Source organism: Sinohyriopsis cumingii, chromosome 9, assembly GCF_028554795.1.
Source record: "Sinohyriopsis cumingii isolate HCF-2022 chromosome 9, ASM2855479v2, whole genome shotgun sequence".
In the NCBI taxonomy this organism is placed as follows: domain Eukaryota; kingdom Metazoa; phylum Mollusca; class Bivalvia; order Unionida; family Unionidae; genus Sinohyriopsis; species Sinohyriopsis cumingii.
Genome location: NC_142969.1, coordinates 45,462,834 through 45,482,821, shown reverse-complemented (window position 1 = coordinate 45,482,821; position 19,988 = coordinate 45,462,834). Strand labels below are relative to the sequence as shown.

At 36.0% G+C, this 19,988-nt stretch overlaps 1 protein-coding gene across 1 annotated transcript in view; it reads left to right on the top strand.

The window, feature by feature from the left end:
* The window catches only part of LOC149791717 (zygotic DNA replication licensing factor mcm6-like), a 50,831-nt gene extending 33,665 nt beyond the window's left edge, over positions 1–17,166 (top strand). The window contains exons 13-17 of the mRNA XM_089970227.1: positions 227–388; positions 2,832–2,952; positions 6,250–6,408; positions 8,638–8,777; positions 9,427–17,166. Of these exons, the coding sequence (XP_089826353.1) occupies positions 227–388; positions 2,832–2,952; positions 6,250–6,408; positions 8,638–8,777; positions 9,427–9,549 (705 nt within the window). The 3' untranslated portion in view covers positions 9,550–17,166. The remainder of the gene's footprint in view (positions 1–226; positions 389–2,831; positions 2,953–6,249; positions 6,409–8,637; positions 8,778–9,426) is intronic.
* Positions 17,167–19,988: the final 2,822 nt, after the last annotated feature.

Below are 19,988 nucleotides of genomic sequence, written 5' to 3'. Positions count from 1 at the left end.
TCGAAATCCAACATACTGCAAAGCCTATTGTCAAACCTTATATTCATTGTTGAAGAAAAAACAAACTTTCCTGAAGGCAAGAATTCAAATATTCTGCCACGCCTTGTTCTTGCCCGTGAAATCTGATACTGCAGTTGGGATTCGTCTATCCAGTACCTGTTCAGATGATCATTCTTAATATTCGTTAGATTTACCTTTACCTTTGTACTTTTTTTTTTGGCTTCAGATTAGCAAGGAGGCACAGGAGTACATGGTGGAGGAATACAAGAGATTACGACAGCGAGATGGATCTGGGGCAGCCAAGTCAGCATGGCGGATAACAGTCCGACAGCTGGAGAGCATGATTCGTTTGTCTGAGTCTATGGCCAGAATGCACTGTCAGGATGAGGTACAGATTTTTCTTTCAGTTATTTTTATTGTATCCAACATCACATCATTTGAAGTTCATTGAGTTGCTCATCTTTGACCAGGAATTCATTCAACCGTCTCACCTGGGTTTAGTTTATGTCAGGTCAGTTTGCAGGCATTGTCTTGAACATTCCATGCACCATGAACGTATTTATTTTTTTTTTAAAATACAAAATGACCTCCAAACCCAAGCCCCCATAAGTCTGAATGCTCAAAAAATTCAAATTCCAAATTTATTTTAATGTAATGCCATCTAACTTGTTTAATAATAGAATGGTAGTATACCTCTCTGTATTGCAACTTTAATGTCATTCTAACTTTTTTGTTCAATAATTATGTTGACTCTGCAGCTAGCAAGCAAAATAATATATTCCATGGAACTTGATACATTATTTCAGAGCTTGCTAGTATTACTGGTAGTATGGGGAAGCACATAAGGCAACTGATAGTGTTCATACTTTTTAGAGCTCTGTAAATATTGTTTGGTTTCTTTTGTGCATGTTTTATTGTTTTGTCTATCTGCCATGCTTATTGAGACCAGTGATTTCTCCAGGAGTTTCACACGGTGGTTAATTCCAATTCCCCTTTAGGCGATTCTCTTCTTGGGCATTTTCTTAAGGGTTAAGGCATGTGGAACATAATAAACGCCATGTAGAAATGTGTTGTGACAGTGGCACTATGTTGTATGAATTAGAACTGTTGTGACAGTGACACTGTCATATGAATTAGAACTGCTGTGACAGTGACACTATGTCATATGAATTAGAACTGTTGTGACAGTGGCACTATGTTGTATGAATTAGAACCGTTCTGACAGTGGCACTATGTTGTATGAATTATAACCATTGTGACAGTGACACTGTCATATGAATTAGAACTGTTGTGACTGGCACTATGTTGTATGAATTAGAACCGTTATGACAGTGACACTGTCATATGAATTAGAACTGTTGTGACAGTGGCACAGTGTTGTATGAATTAGAACTATGTTGTGACAATGGCACTATGTTGTATGAATTAGAACTGTGTTGTGACAGTGGCACTATGTTGTATGAATTAGAACTGTTGTGACTGTGGCACTATGTTGTATGAATTAAAACTATTGTGACAGTGGCACTATGTTATATGAATTATAACTATGTTGTGGCAGTGGCACTATGTTGTATGAATTAGAACCGTGTTGTGACAGTGGCACTATGTTGTATGAATTAAAACTATTGTGACTGTGGCACTATGTTGTATGAATTAAAACTATTGTGACAGTGGCACTATGTTGTATGAATTATAACTATGTTGTGACAGTGGCACTATGTTGTATGAATTAGAACCGTGTTGTGATAGTGGCACTATGTTGTATGAATTAGAACTGTTGTGACTGTGGCAATATGTTTGAATTAAAGCTATTGTGACAGTGGCACTATGTTGTATGAATTATAACTATGTTGTGACAGTGGCACTATGTTGTATGAATTAGAACCGTGTTGTGACAGTGGCACTATGTTGTATGAATTAAAACTATTGTGACTGTGGCACTATGTTGTATGAATTAAAACTATTGTGACAGTGGCACTATGTTGTATGAATTATAACTATGTTGTGACAGTGGCACTATGTTGTATGAATTAGAACCGTGTTGTGACAGTGGCACTATGTTGTATGAATTAGAACTTGTGTGACTGTGGCAATATGTTGTATGAATTAGAACTGTTGTGACAGTGGCACTATGTTGTATGAATTAAAACTATTGTGACAGTGGCACTATGTTGTATGAATTAGAACTGTGTTGTGACAATGGCACTATGTCGTATGAATTAGAATTTGTGTGACTGTGGCATTATGTTGTATGAATTAGAACTGTTGCAATATATTGTATGAATTAGAACTGTTGTGACAGTGGCAATATGTTGTATGAATTAAAACTGTTGTGACAGTGGCATTATGTTGTATGAATTAGAACTGTGTTGTGACTGTGGCAGTATGTTGTATGAATTAGAACTGTGTTGTGACAGTGGCACTGTCATATATATGACTTAGAAGTTGTGACAAATGCATTATGTCGTATGAGTTCGAACTGCGCTTCACAGTACAATTGCCACCAAATACTAGAAACTTCATCTCCAACATTTCCAATATGGGCAAATACAGTCCATTAAATTCATTTGCTAACTAGATGTCCCATTGTTCAATTGCAAAGCGCCAGATTATGACTGTTGATCCAGGTGTTGTGTGCTTACATGTTTAGATTTAGTTGCTATTAATTAATGTTACATATTGTTTTATGCTCACACAGATTGCTGGAAATTTTCATATGCTGCTCAGTTTTGCAAAGGTTGTGGGGATTTCATTTTATTTAGTGTGGATTCAGACAATTCCATATCCAGGTGAAAACATGGAAAGATACATTGATTATAATTTTAATGTAGGTTCAGCCAAAGCATGTGAAGGAAGCATTCAGGCTCCTCAACAAGTCCATCATTCGTGTGGAGCAGCCAGATATCCACTTGGAGGATGAAGAGGAACTAGAACAGATGGAGGTGGAAGAAGGTGAGGTATCAGAACCCCTGAGTCCATGGTACAGGTGTCTGATGCTCTTTTGTCCCTCATTTTCCTTCAGAAATGAAGGTTTAAACTCTATTAATCTGTCATTGATGTTTAATGCACATTAGCACATGAAAGACTTGATACCGCACCAACAGAAAATGTAGAATATTAAAGTTTACCATTGTCCAGCTGAAGTGCTGTCCGTTACAGATCACTGTCATCTCACCTCTGTCTGCCTGGGTTTGAGTCTCGGATTTGGCTAATGTGGGTATGTGAGAAAGCTTACCAGTAGCTTCTCATGGGTCGGTGGTTCTTTCCAGGGTTTTCCCAGGTTCTTCCTCCACCATTAATACTGGCCGCCATGTATAGCCTATCGTGTGCTGAAAAATGGCGTTAAAACTTGTTGCTTTAAAAAAAAATATTTGGCAAATGCATTTCATTTCTTTGGGTTCTAGATAACAGAATTTAATGCATTTGCTCCAGGAAGAACCCTATTGATTTTTGGTTCAGCATCTCCAGTGTCAGGACTGCCATAACTAAAACTAATTGGGCCATTACATTTCATATTGAAATAATAACTTTTGCACCATGCAACACATTGTACAGAACTTTTTCCCTTGTGCCAAGAAACCCGTTTTGAGGTGTGGGGGTTTACCTTCAGGGTGAAGATCACTAGTACAAAAGAGATGTGACTTTTGCATTTTATTCAGGAACTTTAGTCATCTTCATTCAATTTCAGCACAACTTAGTTCATGTATTTTGATCATATTATCTTGGAAAGAATCTTAAGAAATTGTTGGTAACTCGAAGTTCAGGGTCATTATTATTTAATATTGATTTCTTCAAGGTATATTGGTTCAAGTTTCCTTTGTGAAGACCACAGATCTTTCCATGCTATATAACGTCCTAGCCAGTACACTATGACCAGACTTGTCTGTGCTATATAACATCCTAGCCAGTACACACCCAGTCATATATCAGTCGCAGATCTTGGAATTAGTTTTACTGGATAATACCATCAGAATTATAATAGCACAGTAAAGTGCTCTGATCCAGGAACTGACTGCTCCTTGTGTATTGATTTTTTTTATTTATCTGCCACTCGAAAGATTTTGCATACTGTTGAATGTGAATTGCAGATAATCAGAGTTCAGAAATGGGCATAACAAAATGAGTTAAAATTTTCTACAAGATTTTGTATGTACTTGTGCCAATTAATCGTATTCATATTCATCGCAAAGCTGTCTCAATGGTTGTCATACTCCAGTTCTGGAGTAAGCCCTTTTTTATTTCTGACTAAATCTGTTATTCCACATATAAGATTCATCAGAACCAAATGTAAAAAAGCCTTGTTGATTTAATGCAAGTTGTGGCAAATACAGATTGAAGATTCAGTCAGAAGGTCTTACAGTTAACACGGGTAAGATTTTAACTTTTTGGAGGCTTGGTTGGCTTGTAAATCTGTCTTGGTGGATTTGCAACTTCAAAAACCCCTCTTGAGGCAAATGAGCCATCACATTACCTGAGACAGTTGAAATTGTTTGTCATTATGCTAACAAACCATCTTCTACTCCATTCAACCCTGCATATGAGAGTTCTTACCTCCAAATGCCAATCCTAGTTACGAGTTGAAACCAAACTGCATTCGACTTTTGGGCATACAAATTAAAAAATCTTGCTTGGAGACGGGAAAAAATGTTATTGGAAATACTGCACAGTCTGGTTCAGATAACTTACTTGGTTTCATCATGTGAAAATGTTATATTTCATCTTTGTCATTTTAAAAAGTCAATAATCATCCTCATTTGTTTAGAGTAAATTTAATGAAATCAGTCTTGTGTCATGGCCAGATGGTTTGAAAGATGGAGACAGAGTTGAAGCTACCATTGCAACACCCCATGGCACCATCTTGAGCCAGTTGTCAGATAAAAATCTCCGTTTTTACAACAGAAATTGTTACCTTAATGAAAGCTTTAAACTACATTGAAACCTCACAGAACACAAATTGCATCATCATTTTGGTTCCCATTCCACACTAAATTATGCCAAACCTTGACTGACCATCCGTTAAAATCATTTATATGAGGTGAAGAAGAAAAAACGTGATTTGTTCATACAGTCTGGGAAAATAATCTGTGTTGTTGAGTACCAGGTCACATTGTTATAATGAAAGGGCAGATAAATGAGCCAAAGCTGCTCACCAGTTTCAGAATGGAAGGATCCATATTGTGACTTCAAATATTGTATAAATTGACCTGTATGTAATACATGTCAAATATATGGAATGAAAACTTCACAAGCAAAGCCGCTGTTGCAAGGGGCAATTCTTGTATGGAACAAACCAGAGATTAGGTGATAGTGTTCCTGGCGCATACTGAATACATGCAAGTAACTGACTGATGTATACCTTGACCAGAGTGTGACCGGCTAGTAACCACTGTAAGTGGAACTTATTTTTGTCTAGTGTTTTGACTTCAGCCGTGTGATAAGCATTTTGATGTTGAAAAAAAACTGTACGATGATGCACCAGCCAAGAACATCATGTTGATTTTGAGGGTTTGTGGTTTATACAAGTTTTGACAAGATCTGTTTAGGAGTTACTTTTATTTTATATTTTATGTATATTTTACAGAAATTGAACATTGTTACAATCTTTTTGTTGTAAATTTATATTTTATCTTCACGTTTCTTTCTTGAAATTTTGCACAATTCCTGTATAAATTTTTACCTTTAGTTGTCAATAAAACACCATACCATACACACAGTTTCTGCTTGACGTACATTTGTAGGACTTGGTACATTCAAACCAACATTGGTACATAGCTTGGTACATTCAAACCAACATTGGTACATAGCTTGGTACATTCAAACCAACATGGGTACATTAAGTAGACCACTGTCGAATTTGATTTTCTTTTAAAATCTTTCAAGTTAAGTTTTCTGTTTGACTTGGGACTTGGCTTGTCAATTTCTGTTCAAAGAATTTGCGATGAACATTGTGGATTGAAGCCAACATTTGGTACTAGATTTTACAGTACAAAGTACCTAGATTAAGTTCAGTTTAAATTTTTTGGGAAACAGTGTTATTGACCAAGTTTGACTTGAACTTTACCTTCATTTACGTTGTATTGGTGGGGGCCTCTATACTATATGAAGTCTTATATTCATGCCAACTAGCACCATAATTATTTAAATGTTTTTGCAACTGATTCGATGCTTTTTGCAAGCAATTTGAAACCCTGTGACCAATGTTTTACATGCTTCATAAATTTGAATCTTAATAACACTCTGATATTTCAGAATCTCCTCAGCAAGATGATGCTGAGGCCACCCCTAATGAGCCCCCTGCGGGAACCCCTGCTCCCAAAAAGGGCCTAAAACTGTCCTATGAGGAATACAAGCAGATGGCCAACCTCATGGTGCTGTACTTGAGAAAACAGGAGGAGGAACTGGAAGCAGGTAAATGTGATTGGAATGGTTCACTTAATGTTCAGCCTGTATACGATGATATGGAGATATTCCAGGACTCGTTTGTATCAGAGACGGTGTCAGGATTTGATGTTATTGTTTTGTAGGAAAGGTTTGGCAAGTCAGTTTGTACATTAAATAGAACAACAGCAATCATATTGGATGCCAGTTATATAAACTTTTGGATCACATGGATCAACAAAGGGTTCACGCTTTTCACTGACAATTGAGTGACACTTAGATTTTTGAGAGATATCATATAACTGTCAGCCACCATCGCTGAAATAGCACCAGAAATTTAGTACTTTTTACTCATTTTGCACCATGTTGATGTGTAGCTTCCAACCGGTTGCTGCAGTTCCGAGGGGAGTTTCCAAAACCAGCCAATGTGGGTAGGATGTTGCTGTTGTGCAAATGACATCACTGGCAGAACGGTCAAGAGAATTGTACTAGCTATGATAGATGAACCACTCATAAAAATTATATATTTCTACATAGATGCATAAGAGGACCACTTTGCAGGATTTTTTCTGTGAATTCTGTAAGAAAAGTACCTATAATTTTCACATTGAATGCAGACAAAATTTTAAATGTACTGATGATGCTGATACAGAACGTCTTTAAAATATGTGTTTTTTTCCATTGAAACACTTTTGTTGATAAAACCTTTGATTAGAGGTATTTAAATTTTAGGAAACACTGTGTGTAAAACTTGTATAGTTTCATCAGAGATCTGTCCTACAAAAGCATTTATGCGCAGGCAGTACATGGACAAATTTTGCTTTTAATCCATTGACATTTACATAAGAAACAATATCATGTATTCAATAAAGATGTCTTGCATTTTGATCCAGTGGTGACAAGATGTACATGTTCATCGAATGAAATAGAAGGTACATTGGGTGCATTGTTGCTAATGATAACTATTCCTAACACAAAATGTTACGCTTTATCCGATTGGCTACAAAATATGTGGACCATATTTCGAATTCCAGAAGTAACGAAAATATGAACTGTCGAGTTGGAGATCCAATTTTAATCAATCAGATCAAATTTTTTCTGTATACTTTTATCAATTGTCTGGACAAACAGATATCCAGAATAATCTACATCATCAGATGGCATCAGTTGGCCTTTTGCCGAGAAATGTTTCTCAGGTGAGACACTCATTTTTGTCGATAATAATTCATAATTCTAAAATTATAGTAGCTCTTCTGTTATCTGTGTTTGAAATGCAAACTTTTCCAAAACAGCCGAAAATTGCCAGCAGCTGTGTACATTTTTCTCTTGAAAGCAATTGGAGAATGCAAGACACAGTATTGATTGAAAGCAATTTCAATCACAAGACAGTATTGCTTCAAGGCAGCATCAGAATTAAAATTCTTTGTAATGCAATGTTCTTATGGAAACTTGAAAACTTTCTTTTTCAAATTGATCTATGTCTGCCAAGCAAGATCCATGATAAGTTATTAATATTAATTCTTATTGGAATATGGTTCAGTTTTTCATGAAGAATAGAAACGTTTTTTGTTCTGCAATTTTTTTTGGATTTTTTTTGTTGCTTTGAGTATTGACATACTTTGATAATGTACATCTTTCCATACAGTGCACAAAGCCCCCTTTCCCCCCTCCCCAAATTACGAGTTTCCTGTTTCACTGGTTTTCAAATTAGGGTAGGTAGGTAGGTTTTTTAAAATAATTTTTATTAACATAAACAAATGTGTGTGTGTGTGTGATTAGCATATATAACGTATTGAGCACTTTAAGTGCTGAGAAAAACTGGCAGAGATCAATCAGTTTCAGGATATTTTTTTTTTTATTTTTTTTACCCTGTGTGAAAATGTGCTAAGGACAGTTGGCTGACCAGAAACATTTTTTTTTATACCTAAAAGTAGGGGGGTGGGGTACATGTGCTGGTTAACTTTTGACCTTCTGCACACAACTGTGTGATATTGCTATTTGCTAAGCAGGACACAGGAATTTATGTTGCAGATGAAATATATACTTTGGATGGAAGCAAAAGTTTTTTTTAAAAATCTGAAGTAGTTTTTAGCTCAACTCGTCTTAGACCAGATAAGCTTACAAGAGAGGCTGTTGTCTGTTGTCCAATATCTGTCTTCTGATGTCTGCCCATGTCTTGTACAGTGTCTTCTTTCCGATGTCTGCCCATCTGTTGGCACAAGCGTATCACGTATTTTTTAACCACTGTTTACTTTTCAGGCGGTGATGTGCCTAGCATTAGGAGGAGTAATCTTGTCAGCTGGTACCTTGGAGAGCTGGAAAGTGAGATTGAATCCGAGGCTGAACTTATAGAAAAGAAAACTGTCATAGAGAAAGTGCTGGACAGACTGATCCATCATGTAAGTTGTTTTCATCTCACCTGCATTAAAGACATTAGCATCACTTATGTGCTGAGAAAGCACTGGACAGACTGATCTTCATGAAAGTTGTTTTCATCTCACCTGCATTAGAGGCATGGGCACCACTTGTGCCGGCAGTGTTGTGGTTGACAATGTTCAGGTCAGATAGAGTTGTAATAAACGATTGCATTGATGTGGGTGGGACAAAAGAACCTGCAAAACACTGCTAGCCAAGATCCCAGGGAATGTAGTGTTTTTGACTGTTTGTTCATTCATGTCTTAAACTTAGTATATAATTACCCATAACATTTCAAAACTTGTGTCTCCTACACTTAGTAAAATTGGTCTGCATTTGCGACTTGGGAAAGTGATTCTAGCATATGAGAAACAGGTCACTGTAACATATTTTGCAGTAGCGCTTGAGGGAAATGTATTTTCAGTTGTTTTATTCATTACACTGTGTCATTGTGACTTTATTTGCAAACTTTGCTACTTTTTTAAATTTTGTGACATTTGTTCATTACACCCTAATACCATGCACTCTCTATGAAGTACACCATGATATTGGTATGTAGAAGAATACAGAAGAAAGTAATGTCACTGAAGAAAGGAATCTGAAGGTTAGTGAGAATTTTTCTTCTTTTTTTAGGATCATGTTTTGATTGAACTGACACAGACAGGACTGAAGACAAAGGGGAAGCAAGAGTCGGAGCTTGTGAAGGAAGATGACCCATTCCTTGTTGTCCACCCAAATTATGTTATTGATTCCTGAGCAACTATTGTGAATTCACTAAAAGTTGGTGACAATTCATGGGTGTTGTGGCTGCTACAAACCACAAACTTTAATTTCCAACAAATTTCTTAAGTTGAGAAAATTGCTTTGCCAAACCACAAATTTAAGTACCCACAAAAATGTATACACACGAAAGTTTAATGAAATCAGGGTTGTCAGTTCCCAGTATTTCATGGGTGCCTATATTTGACGCTTTGTTGGTTGCTACAAACCAAGAATATAAGTACACACAAATTATTTTATTTTTTTACAAAACCATGAAATTTTATATGGATGAAATGAATCTGTGGTATGTTACATTATTTGCTAAAGTGAGTATTATGTTATGGTATTGTTTGTCAATTTGTATGTACATCCACAACTATTTAGTTTCCACAGTATAACATGAGTACAAGACAGTTTACTGTTACAGTTACTGAAATTTGTAAGTAGCTTGCATTTTGTCTGCATTTTTGTTGAAAACGATATTTTTGCACCATATTGCCTTTTGTTGTTCTAAATGTTATTAAACGGTATTGATAACATGCACATATGTAACTGAAATTCAAATCAATGAGCTATGATGTTGTCTTGGTTTATAGTTAAGTATTTGTTTTTAGAAAGTTATAATAGTAGACTGTGTTGAAATGATGGGGTGGTGTTTTCTGGCAATGCAGCATGTAAAATGCCTTGTAGCCAACCATGTCTGATCTAATGGTAGGATTTGAACCCACACTATTTTAGTCCTGAGTTGGGCGTGCTGCCTTCATTGGTCATTTCATGCTGCAGAGCCCATTGAGCCTTGTCTGCATCCCTGAGTTAGCAGGGAGATGAGTTCAAAATGGATTACAGTAGAATCGTTGGATTTGAGCAAATTCAGACCTGCCAAAACCGTTACGATTTGACTGCAAGTCTTACTGAAATGGCCCAAAGAATGATAGCAAGGGGCTCTAGTACTATCGGGAAATTTTGAGAAAGTACAGGGCTGATCCCAACAGTGAAAGCATTTTAATTTTGCAAATTTTGATCAAGTTCAGGGGTAAACTGGGAATTTTAAGCTGCCACTTGAGCACAAAGAAATGTTGAAATGATCTTGACAAATTTATTGAGTTGTTGCTTGTTTTGTTTTTGGAGGTTGTGGAATACTTCATTTATTTGGGGTACAATTGCTGTATTGGTAATTGGTTTGCTCTTATCATGAATGTAGTCAATCCAATCGGAGATGATTGGATTAGCTAAGTGGACTGGTTACGGCATTGTCAACTACACATCTTGTTTATGTGGAAGGTATGAAAGCCAGTCTAGTATCATATTGTAACATTATGTTGTATGTTATGTGATCTATAAAATTAAACAAAAATAATAAAGCTCATATTCCTCAGTAACCCTCTTGATGAGTAAGTTTGCTTGTTGTGGGGTTTAATGCCATTTTTTAGCACACAATAGGCTATGCATGGCAGCCAGTATTAATGGTGGAGGAAGAACCGCTGACCCACGAGAAGCTACTGGCAAGCTTTCTCACATACCCACATTGGCTGAATCCTCGACTTGAACCCACAGACAGGTGAGATGGCAGTGATCCGTAACAGCGTGCTTTAGACCAATTGGGGCCCCTGTAAATTTGCTCTGGGAACAGTAATAATGTTGTCAATTGTAACCTTTATGGTGATTCCTAACCCCAACTCACATTTGCAGTGAACTTTACCATTAGACCTTGCTTAATATGTAGAAGCCTACAAAAGGATGAGTACATTCAAGTATGCAGTTTGTAGTTGGATTATTATTAAAGTAGATGTTGAACACTAACCAGACACTGGATCTATATAACAAAAATCCATCCTTTATATGCCAGGGTATGAACTTTTTAAGTGCTTTATGTCAAAGTTTAAAACTATTCTTTTCTTTAACACAAAAAAAAACTTTCCTTATACTAACATGCAGTTAAGAAGAGTGAAGTTAACATATTTCTTGAGTAGTTGTTACTTCTAATAACTTCGTGATTTAGCACTTGGTTACATGTCAAATTGAGTTGTCATGGGCAAGCCTCAAGATGGAAACGGCTTTGGATTATAAAAATGCACATTCAGTGAATCTGAAGAACAAAAATTCATCTTGGAAAAAAAAATGCGTTAAAGCCCAGGACATTTTAGTTTGAAAATGTGGGGGAACCCCAGATGGCAAAAATGGCAAAACAATCTGAACATTATTCGTATTCAAATCCTGAGTTTAATTTGTCCAGTTCTGGGTTTTCGTATTGGGTTCAGGAAACCCAGCATACCTTTACAGGAGTACCTCAGACACTTTAATATGCCATGTTTTTCATGCGTAATGTCAGCATGATCAAGCTTTTGGTTTGCATTATAGTTTACATTGAAGTAAAAGCATGTTGATGGTGCCTCATGAAGTTGATGCAGCTCAAAAGTACAAAAATAGAAATTTTCATTCGATTTTCTGTGCTGGAAAAAAAGGCAGCAAAGCAAATTAATGTTGTTTATTAGACATGTCAATTTGAGTATTTCGGGTTTGGCCTATGTGGGTATGTGAGAACGCCTGCCAGTAGCTTCTTGTGGGTCGGTGGTTTGTTCCAGGGTTTTGCCAGAGTTCTTCCTACACCATTAATACTGGCCGCCATGTATAGTGTATCTTGTGTTGAAAAATGGCGTTAAACCATAAAACAACAACAATTTGAGCATTGCTCACAGCAGGAAATATGATTGACAATGCCACTTCAAATTTTTAAAAAAAGAACAAAAAACACAAGTTGATAAATCTAGCAAGGAGCCATTGACTTCAATTAGAGTTGGAACTGTAGTTTCTGAAAATGAACTGGAGTACTAAGTGTCCTGTATGAACTGTTAGTTAAATATAATGTTTCCTTTACGGCATGATGTATCCTCGCGAACTTTTCATATGCTTGTTTTTCAAGTTGACAATAGCAGTACATGGTAATTCATTACATGGTATTGAAATTTGGCCTGAATCATGTAAAATAAGGACCACTTATGGAGAAGGACTTTGTACAGTTTGCAGGTCTGCAAATTATGTAATAATTATGTTCAGATCAGTTAGATTTTGGGGCATATACTAATAATTCTTGATATAGTTGAATCTTAATGTAAGGCTGGAAAATTTTATGAAATTTATTTGTGAATTTACGGAAACATAAAAAATTTTAATACAGTGTTAAGTTCAAGATCTGATCAAAAACTCTTATTGGGACCATTCCACTATAATATATGTAGTATCATAGTTGAAAATCAAATTCAGCAGTTATTTTGGTTTTTGTTGGGTTTTATTTCCCCCTTTATTGCTTACATGTCTGTCTGTCTCTTAGCCCCAAGAAAATTTTTAACAAGGTTGCCCAAAAAAAACTCAACATAGAAAATGAATTTCACTATCATATTGATATATATGTGTGTAGATTACCTCACAGGATTTTCAAGCCTTTTGTGGCAGTTTTATATTTTTAATAACTTTTGGGATTTCGACTTTTTTAAGGTAGCCTTGCTAGAGCATGCAATTCAACAATACTGGAGATAGTAATTAAATTTGATAAACATATTTGTGTGCATTTGTAGATGGCTTGATAGGACTTTAATAAAATTTGAGAAATTTGTCACGTTTGTTTAAATGTTTTTAACTTGCATGGCGAGTGGTCTCTGTTACGGATCACTGCCATCTCACCTCTGTCTGCGTGGGTTCGAGTCTAGGATTTGGCCAATGTGGGTATGTGAGAAAGCTTGCCAGTAGCTTCTCGTGGGTCGGTGGTTCTTCCTGGATTGTTACTCCACCATTAATACTGGCCGCCATGCATAGCCTATCGTGTGCTGAAAAATGGCGTTAAACCCAACAACACCTTGCATGTCCTGAAGGCTTGTTGCGTGGTTATGCATCCACTGTGCATGTGTTAAAACTTAATGCCACTCTGCAGTACATATTTTGGATTGATTTCAGTCAAATTTTTAATAAGTTCCGGTCACAGTCTGAGATTGTGTATGAGTGAGAGCCATACATATTAATGATTTTACACTTGATTGGCTAACCATGTTACAACTTGAGAGGTTGTATTTCTGATCCAGTTTTGATCACACTGGAAATATATGCTTATATCTCAAGTATTTCAGAAAAGTTAGTAATGAGTGAGATTGATGGATACAAATGAGGTGAACTTGAATCTGATCGGCTGAGCTTGTTCCCCGCTAAAAGCCATATTTCTGATCCAGTTATGATTCGACTTTAAATATATGCTTATATCATTAAGATCTTGCAAAGGTTCAACTAATGGGTGAACGTGTTAATATGGGCATGTGTCTTGATGCTTTTGTATCAGTTTGATGAGTGACATCCACACATCGATAATGTAATCTTTAATCGGATTGGCTTATCTGGTTACACTCTGAAAGCCACAATTCTCATCTGATTTTTATTAAAATTAGAATATAGATTACATCAGCAAACTGTAGCAGTTTCAAAGCAGGGTCCATGCAGATTAATGATGTGATTTAGCATCTCATTTGCTGACTTAGTTGCCACTCATTGAAGCCATATTTTATATATGATTAAGATTAGAATTGTGGATGACTTTAATTGTGAGCAAAACTTTTGCATATTGTGGTTTTTATCATGATATATAATTGAAAATGTAAATTTAGTTTTTAAAAAGTTTGAGAGATAGTTTATATAGGATGTTTTCTTACAATGCTACATAAGCCTGCACCGAGCTGGATTACCAAATAGGCAGAGTAGGCACCAGCCTGTGAGCCTCATTCCCGTAAGGGGCCCCGCGACAATGGATCAAAATAATATTTAATCATTTTTGTTTAATAACATAAAATGTTAATTTGTTTAATATATTTGTTTTATGTAATAAAATTGGTTTATTAAAATTTTTGGTAAAATTAAAAATGTATTTGGAGATAATTTGCAAGGGGGGCCCCAAGATTTTGTCTGCCTAAGGGCCTCCAAAAGGTTTAATCCAGCATTGAGCCTGCATGGTGAAATGTTCAACTATTAAACAAGGTGAGCAATAGCAGGTCCGCTTGGGCCTCTTGATCAATTTTAGGACCTGAAAATATTGGTTTGCAGTTGGGCATTAGGGACATGTGTATGTTTTGCAAACAAATCTAGTTCCAAATGTAAGACGTAAATGTTTTATCACATTCTTCACATTTGCTACTGAAAGTTGACCACTACATATTTGAATAATTTGAAACCTGTTCCTCGTTTTTGTAATAGACTTTTTTAATTGGTTATCTGATAGATCAGTGCCAGTGACACAGTTTGTTCAGGAGCAACTATCGTGAACTTCTCAACAATATTGCATCTTTGACTGAAAATAAATTTGAGCACTGGTCAAGTGACAGTTGTGGGTCTCTTTACATTTTCTTGTAAAACATCTAGTCCATAAACCATGCTGAACACCTTTGTGGTATGGAAGAGATCAATATAAATTTATATTTTCTAATAAATTACATTGCTTGGGGAAAACAATTTCATATCGGAACATTTTCGTAATGTGGAAGGCATATCAAGTGCTGTTGAATTAGAAGAATTTTATTTGAGAAATATATTGTGTATATATTTACTGTCACAAAAAACGGAAATTTGGTTGTATGTCACTGTCGAAATCCATGTTTCCAAAAATGGGTTGAAAGCGATCAAGTTCCCTATGCAGCCCAAATTGATGAATATTACAAGAATACCAGTCCGTTATTCATCTTGTTGAACTATTGCGACATTTTGTGAAAAATTGACATTACAAGTTATATTGACCAAATTTTGGAAAATTTAAACCGGAGATTTTCACAAAATTGAAAGGTTTTCTATATAAAGAAAATATGGCAAAAGTAATGAAGCCCTTTTTTCTTCGTTTGTACCATTAGTCTCATTCACTCTGATTTTATTTATGAAAAGTATCTAAATCCCTCTTGTGAGCTTCTTAAATTGCACAAGTTGCTATGCTCTGAGTGTACATTTCCCCCATTTTCCTGGTACTGTGTATGGCAAAACTCTAGATTGGTCATTTTGTTTTCCATATGATAAGTACACTTTTAAAAGTTTTTCTTCATCCATTACATGTGGGGGAAGTTCATCTTCCTATTGAGTTGGCAGTGTGTAGATTAGAAGTCAGAATTGCTGGACATGATATTGCATAATTATGTTAATTTTACATTTGTAATAGCTTTCATCGGCCATTCTAATTGCATTTATTTTCATTGGTGTAGCCAGTACAGTAGATTGCTTGAACACTATTCTTTGTTATTTTTTTTAACATTCTGCATATTTGCTGTTGAGATTTACATTTAAATTGAATTTGTCTTTCCAAAGTTTTTGTAAAAATACTGAAGAATTATGATGGCAAAATTCTCATTGATATAAATTTATTTTTAGTAAATGCATCTGGAAGAATGAAATCTTTTCAGCATCACCCAATCTGTTCTTGAACTGTAAGAAAGTAAATCATTTTCTTGCCAAAATGGAGAAAGTCATGCATGATGAATCGTTACTATTTTGCATTTATTCTTTGTAACAATTTGTAGATAAATGTAGATACTTGACATTTCATGAAAATTAGTGACATTAAATTGATACCACTATTTAGCTGTGTTCAAAATGTACATTATGGGGAAATTTAATAAAGATTGTGGAGGGGGTCCATTATATAATTACTGTATATACTTGCTTGTCAGAAGGGTCCTGCTGCAATTAACAAAGACCCTGATCTGCCATGGCATAAAGAGCTGGCAGATAAGGGTCTTTGTTGTTATGCTGATCATAACAAACTGCATAGACCCAATTCTGCTAGGGCATTATGATGTGACAGTTTCATTGATGCAGTTGCACACGAGTATATGCAGTACGTAATCGTGTTGAAGGTTTTGGTCAGAATACTGTAGCATCTGATGTATTGCTAAAGAGAAAAGATTCCTGACTAAAATTGTTTAAAAAATATGTGCCTGATCTACCATAGAATGTTATGGTATGAATTATATTGGATAAAGTGTATATTATGAACCATTTCAGCAAATTTTTAAAATTTCTCTCTGTAAATATTGTTTTGAATTGTTTTTGCTTTACAAACTTGTATAATGGAATATAAAATGCAATGAAGTTTATTAAAATATGTAAGCCTTAATGTTTTTTTTAAAGAGAAGAGCTGGGTCAGTCCAGATAATATTTGAATCCACTTGTTCACAAGGACATGCAGAAGTCCACTCAGACTTGAATTTGTAGCTGTTGATCCAATTTGTTGATATTATGTATAAATATAGATTAGACCAGGGGTCTCAAACACGCAGCCCACATGCCGCATGTGGCCTGCCAAGCCATATCATGACAAGGTGTCACGAGAGATAACAAAGGTGATACAGCTCATTGGTCATCGAAAATGCCCAGGGTGGTTTGAGTTTGAGATCCCTGCATTAGACAATGTATAATGTTTTCTCAAGTGTGAAATAATGCCCAGAAGGCAAGTCAGTTGGAACAAAGTTTCTGAACAGTAATACCTTATTATGAACAAACATATTTCTTTTTATAATTTGTTTCTAAGGCTGTTATATAAGTTAATAATGTATCATCTCTTTGATTAGCATCATAGAAAATAAAGAAGAAACTTGTTCCATGTGTTACTTGTTTAATGTATATTGTATATAAAATTTGCTATTCAGTTTAAAAGCAGATTGCTAGCACTATCAATTAATTGATTGTGAGCATAACAGCTTTAAGCTACTCAAAGAAACTCGTACACCAGTGCATAAACTGGTAGATGTTGTATGCGAAACGAATTGAAACGAGTAAAGAAATAGTACGAATTTAAATGCTGTGTAAAACAAAAAACGGCAGTAGGAATCAGTGCAGAATATTAATGTCTAACAACATCTTAATAGCTAACATTAAAAATGGGGTATCAGATAAAAATGTATTATTCACCTTGAATAGATAATCTTTTATCAGTAAACATGTTCAAGATTAATAAAGGACGGAAATGCAGATCCAGACCTATATATGTGTACAAGTAAAAGTTTTGTTAAACCAACTTAGGGGCAGGTGGTTATCATTTAATAATGTTTCTTTTAATATTCTTTCTTGTTGAATCAATATGCGGAGAAATATTAGTTGTCCGAAATGCATTTGAATCCTTTGAAGAATAAAATCGATTTTATTGTCCGAAATGCATTTGAATCCTTTGAAGAATAAAATCGATTTCATTGTCCGAAATGCATTTGAATCCTTTGAAGAATAAAATCGATTTTATTGTCCGAAATGCATTTGAATCCTTTGAAGAATAAAATCGATTTTATTGTCCGAAATGCATTTGAATCCTTTGAAGAATAAAATCGATTTTATTGTTAGACATCCACTTAGGCCGCTTCAGCATCCGAAGTGATTAGAGCTTGTGCCTCGGATGCGGAAGATCACATGTTCGAAAAGTATGTGAGAAAGTTTGCCAATATTTTCTCGTGGATTGGGGGGGGGGATGTCCTGGGTTTTTCCTCTATCAGTTATACTTTCCACCATGTATAACGTATCGTTTGCTGGAAAACGTCGAAAAAAAATCCGGAAGCGCAAATATATTTTCTGATGCAATCTGGAGTGTACACTGCCTCAAGTTCCAGGTGTCTTTTATGGCATTTTTTTTTTCTCTGTCTAGTCCATTTTGAATGAGTTATCGCCCATGACAGTCCTCAAAACAAACAAACCGGGTTTGCTGATGCAATTTGGTGTAGATGGTGCCGGAGTTCTAGATCTCCCTTATATGATTTTTTTTTTTTTCCTGTCTTGTCCATTTAGACGAGTTATCGTCCTTGACAGTTCAATCTTCACAGATGTCTGCACATCTTAATTGGGTAAGGGTCAAAGGTAACGGAATATTTAGATATCGCTTCCTGTGGTCTAATAAATATAGTAATTTGGTATGTGCCGACTTCGAAAAGTAATGAGGGAATTGACAACTGACAAATGTGCTTTTTTCAACTGGTTTTTGAGAGTAACTGTATATAACGCCAAAAAAAAAAAAAAATCGATAAGGTGTAATGTTGCATAAAGCTGAACAGTAACTTCAACCAACGATGTTTTTTCTTCAGACTATCGGAATATAATTAGCAATTGAGCGTTGTGCGTAGATCAGACTAGGTATGCAGATCTGTTTCAAGATTACAGACGAGTACATCCATTCATAATGTGGTGTTCTAGCATACGATTGGTTGAGATTGCAAAATACTTTCGAGACCATATTTCTGCTGAAATGATTATCATGCTTGCTGCTTAAGCTTATATCATGCAAGATCTTAACGAGCTCCATTATAAGTGGTATCCGCGCATTTTAAATGGATGAGTTTGTGTCTGATTCATTGATTTTTTTTCTAACATTCCAGAGGCCATCTTTTTTGCTCCGATTGGTATATAAACTCGTATTATCGAGATCCAGCAGTCGGATTGTGAGCGACGTTGATGCATATTAACGAGGTGACCTTGCATTTGATTGGTTGAGCTCGAGAACATTGTAGAGGTCACGTCGATTTTGATCAAACTTCCTATATACGCTTGTATCGTCAAGATTTTAACGAGTTCGTGTGCAACAACCACTTATTTAAAGTATGGTACCCCTTTTTAAAGCCATTCAGATTTTTTTCAGGTTGGTATGTTGGAGCATTGTTTTTAGCACGAGTTCAGTTTTATGAATTTTTTATTGAATCCATGTATACATGCAGTACAGTCCATTCAATTAATTGCTTGTTTAAATGAGATTAAACCGTGGCGTCTTGGTGGCTGGTGTGCCAGACACAACCGAACGTTTGCTGTTCTTGAATCCTACCCTTGGATTAGACCAGGCTGGCTACGGCATTGCCTTTCGGCAAGACTCCGGACTAGTTTATAAAATACTAATGACTTATTACAATCTTTACTGACCGCTCCTGTGGCATAGTGGTTAGAGCGTCCGCCACGGATGCGGAAGGTCGTGGGTTCGATCCCTGGCCGAGTCAAACCAAAGACTTACAAAAATGGTACTGACAGCTGCCTCGCTTGGCGCTCGGCATTAAGAGGTTAGTATTAGGACTGGTCGGCTTGGTGTCCGGATAATGTGACTGGGTGGGACATCATGCTACATGTCTGTGGCATGATGCCCCAGTGCTAGACATCACCATAAACTTACACTGCAGACATCGTTAAAGCTACGTTAAAAATCCAAATCACACACAATCTTTACTGAGGGGAAGAAAACCACCACCACCCCAGAAAATTTACTAATAGTCCACGAGCGTAAGATCAGAACCACGAATCTATGCACTGTTAACTCCTGGCAATGCCAAGTAAGTGTAGAGAGTGGGATGGGGCTATGAACTGGTACTAAGTTATTGATCAGGACCAAGTCCACATCAGGCAAGGCGAGATTCAGAAGACAACGTTGGTCGCATAAATGGCTTGTGCTTTTATATCAT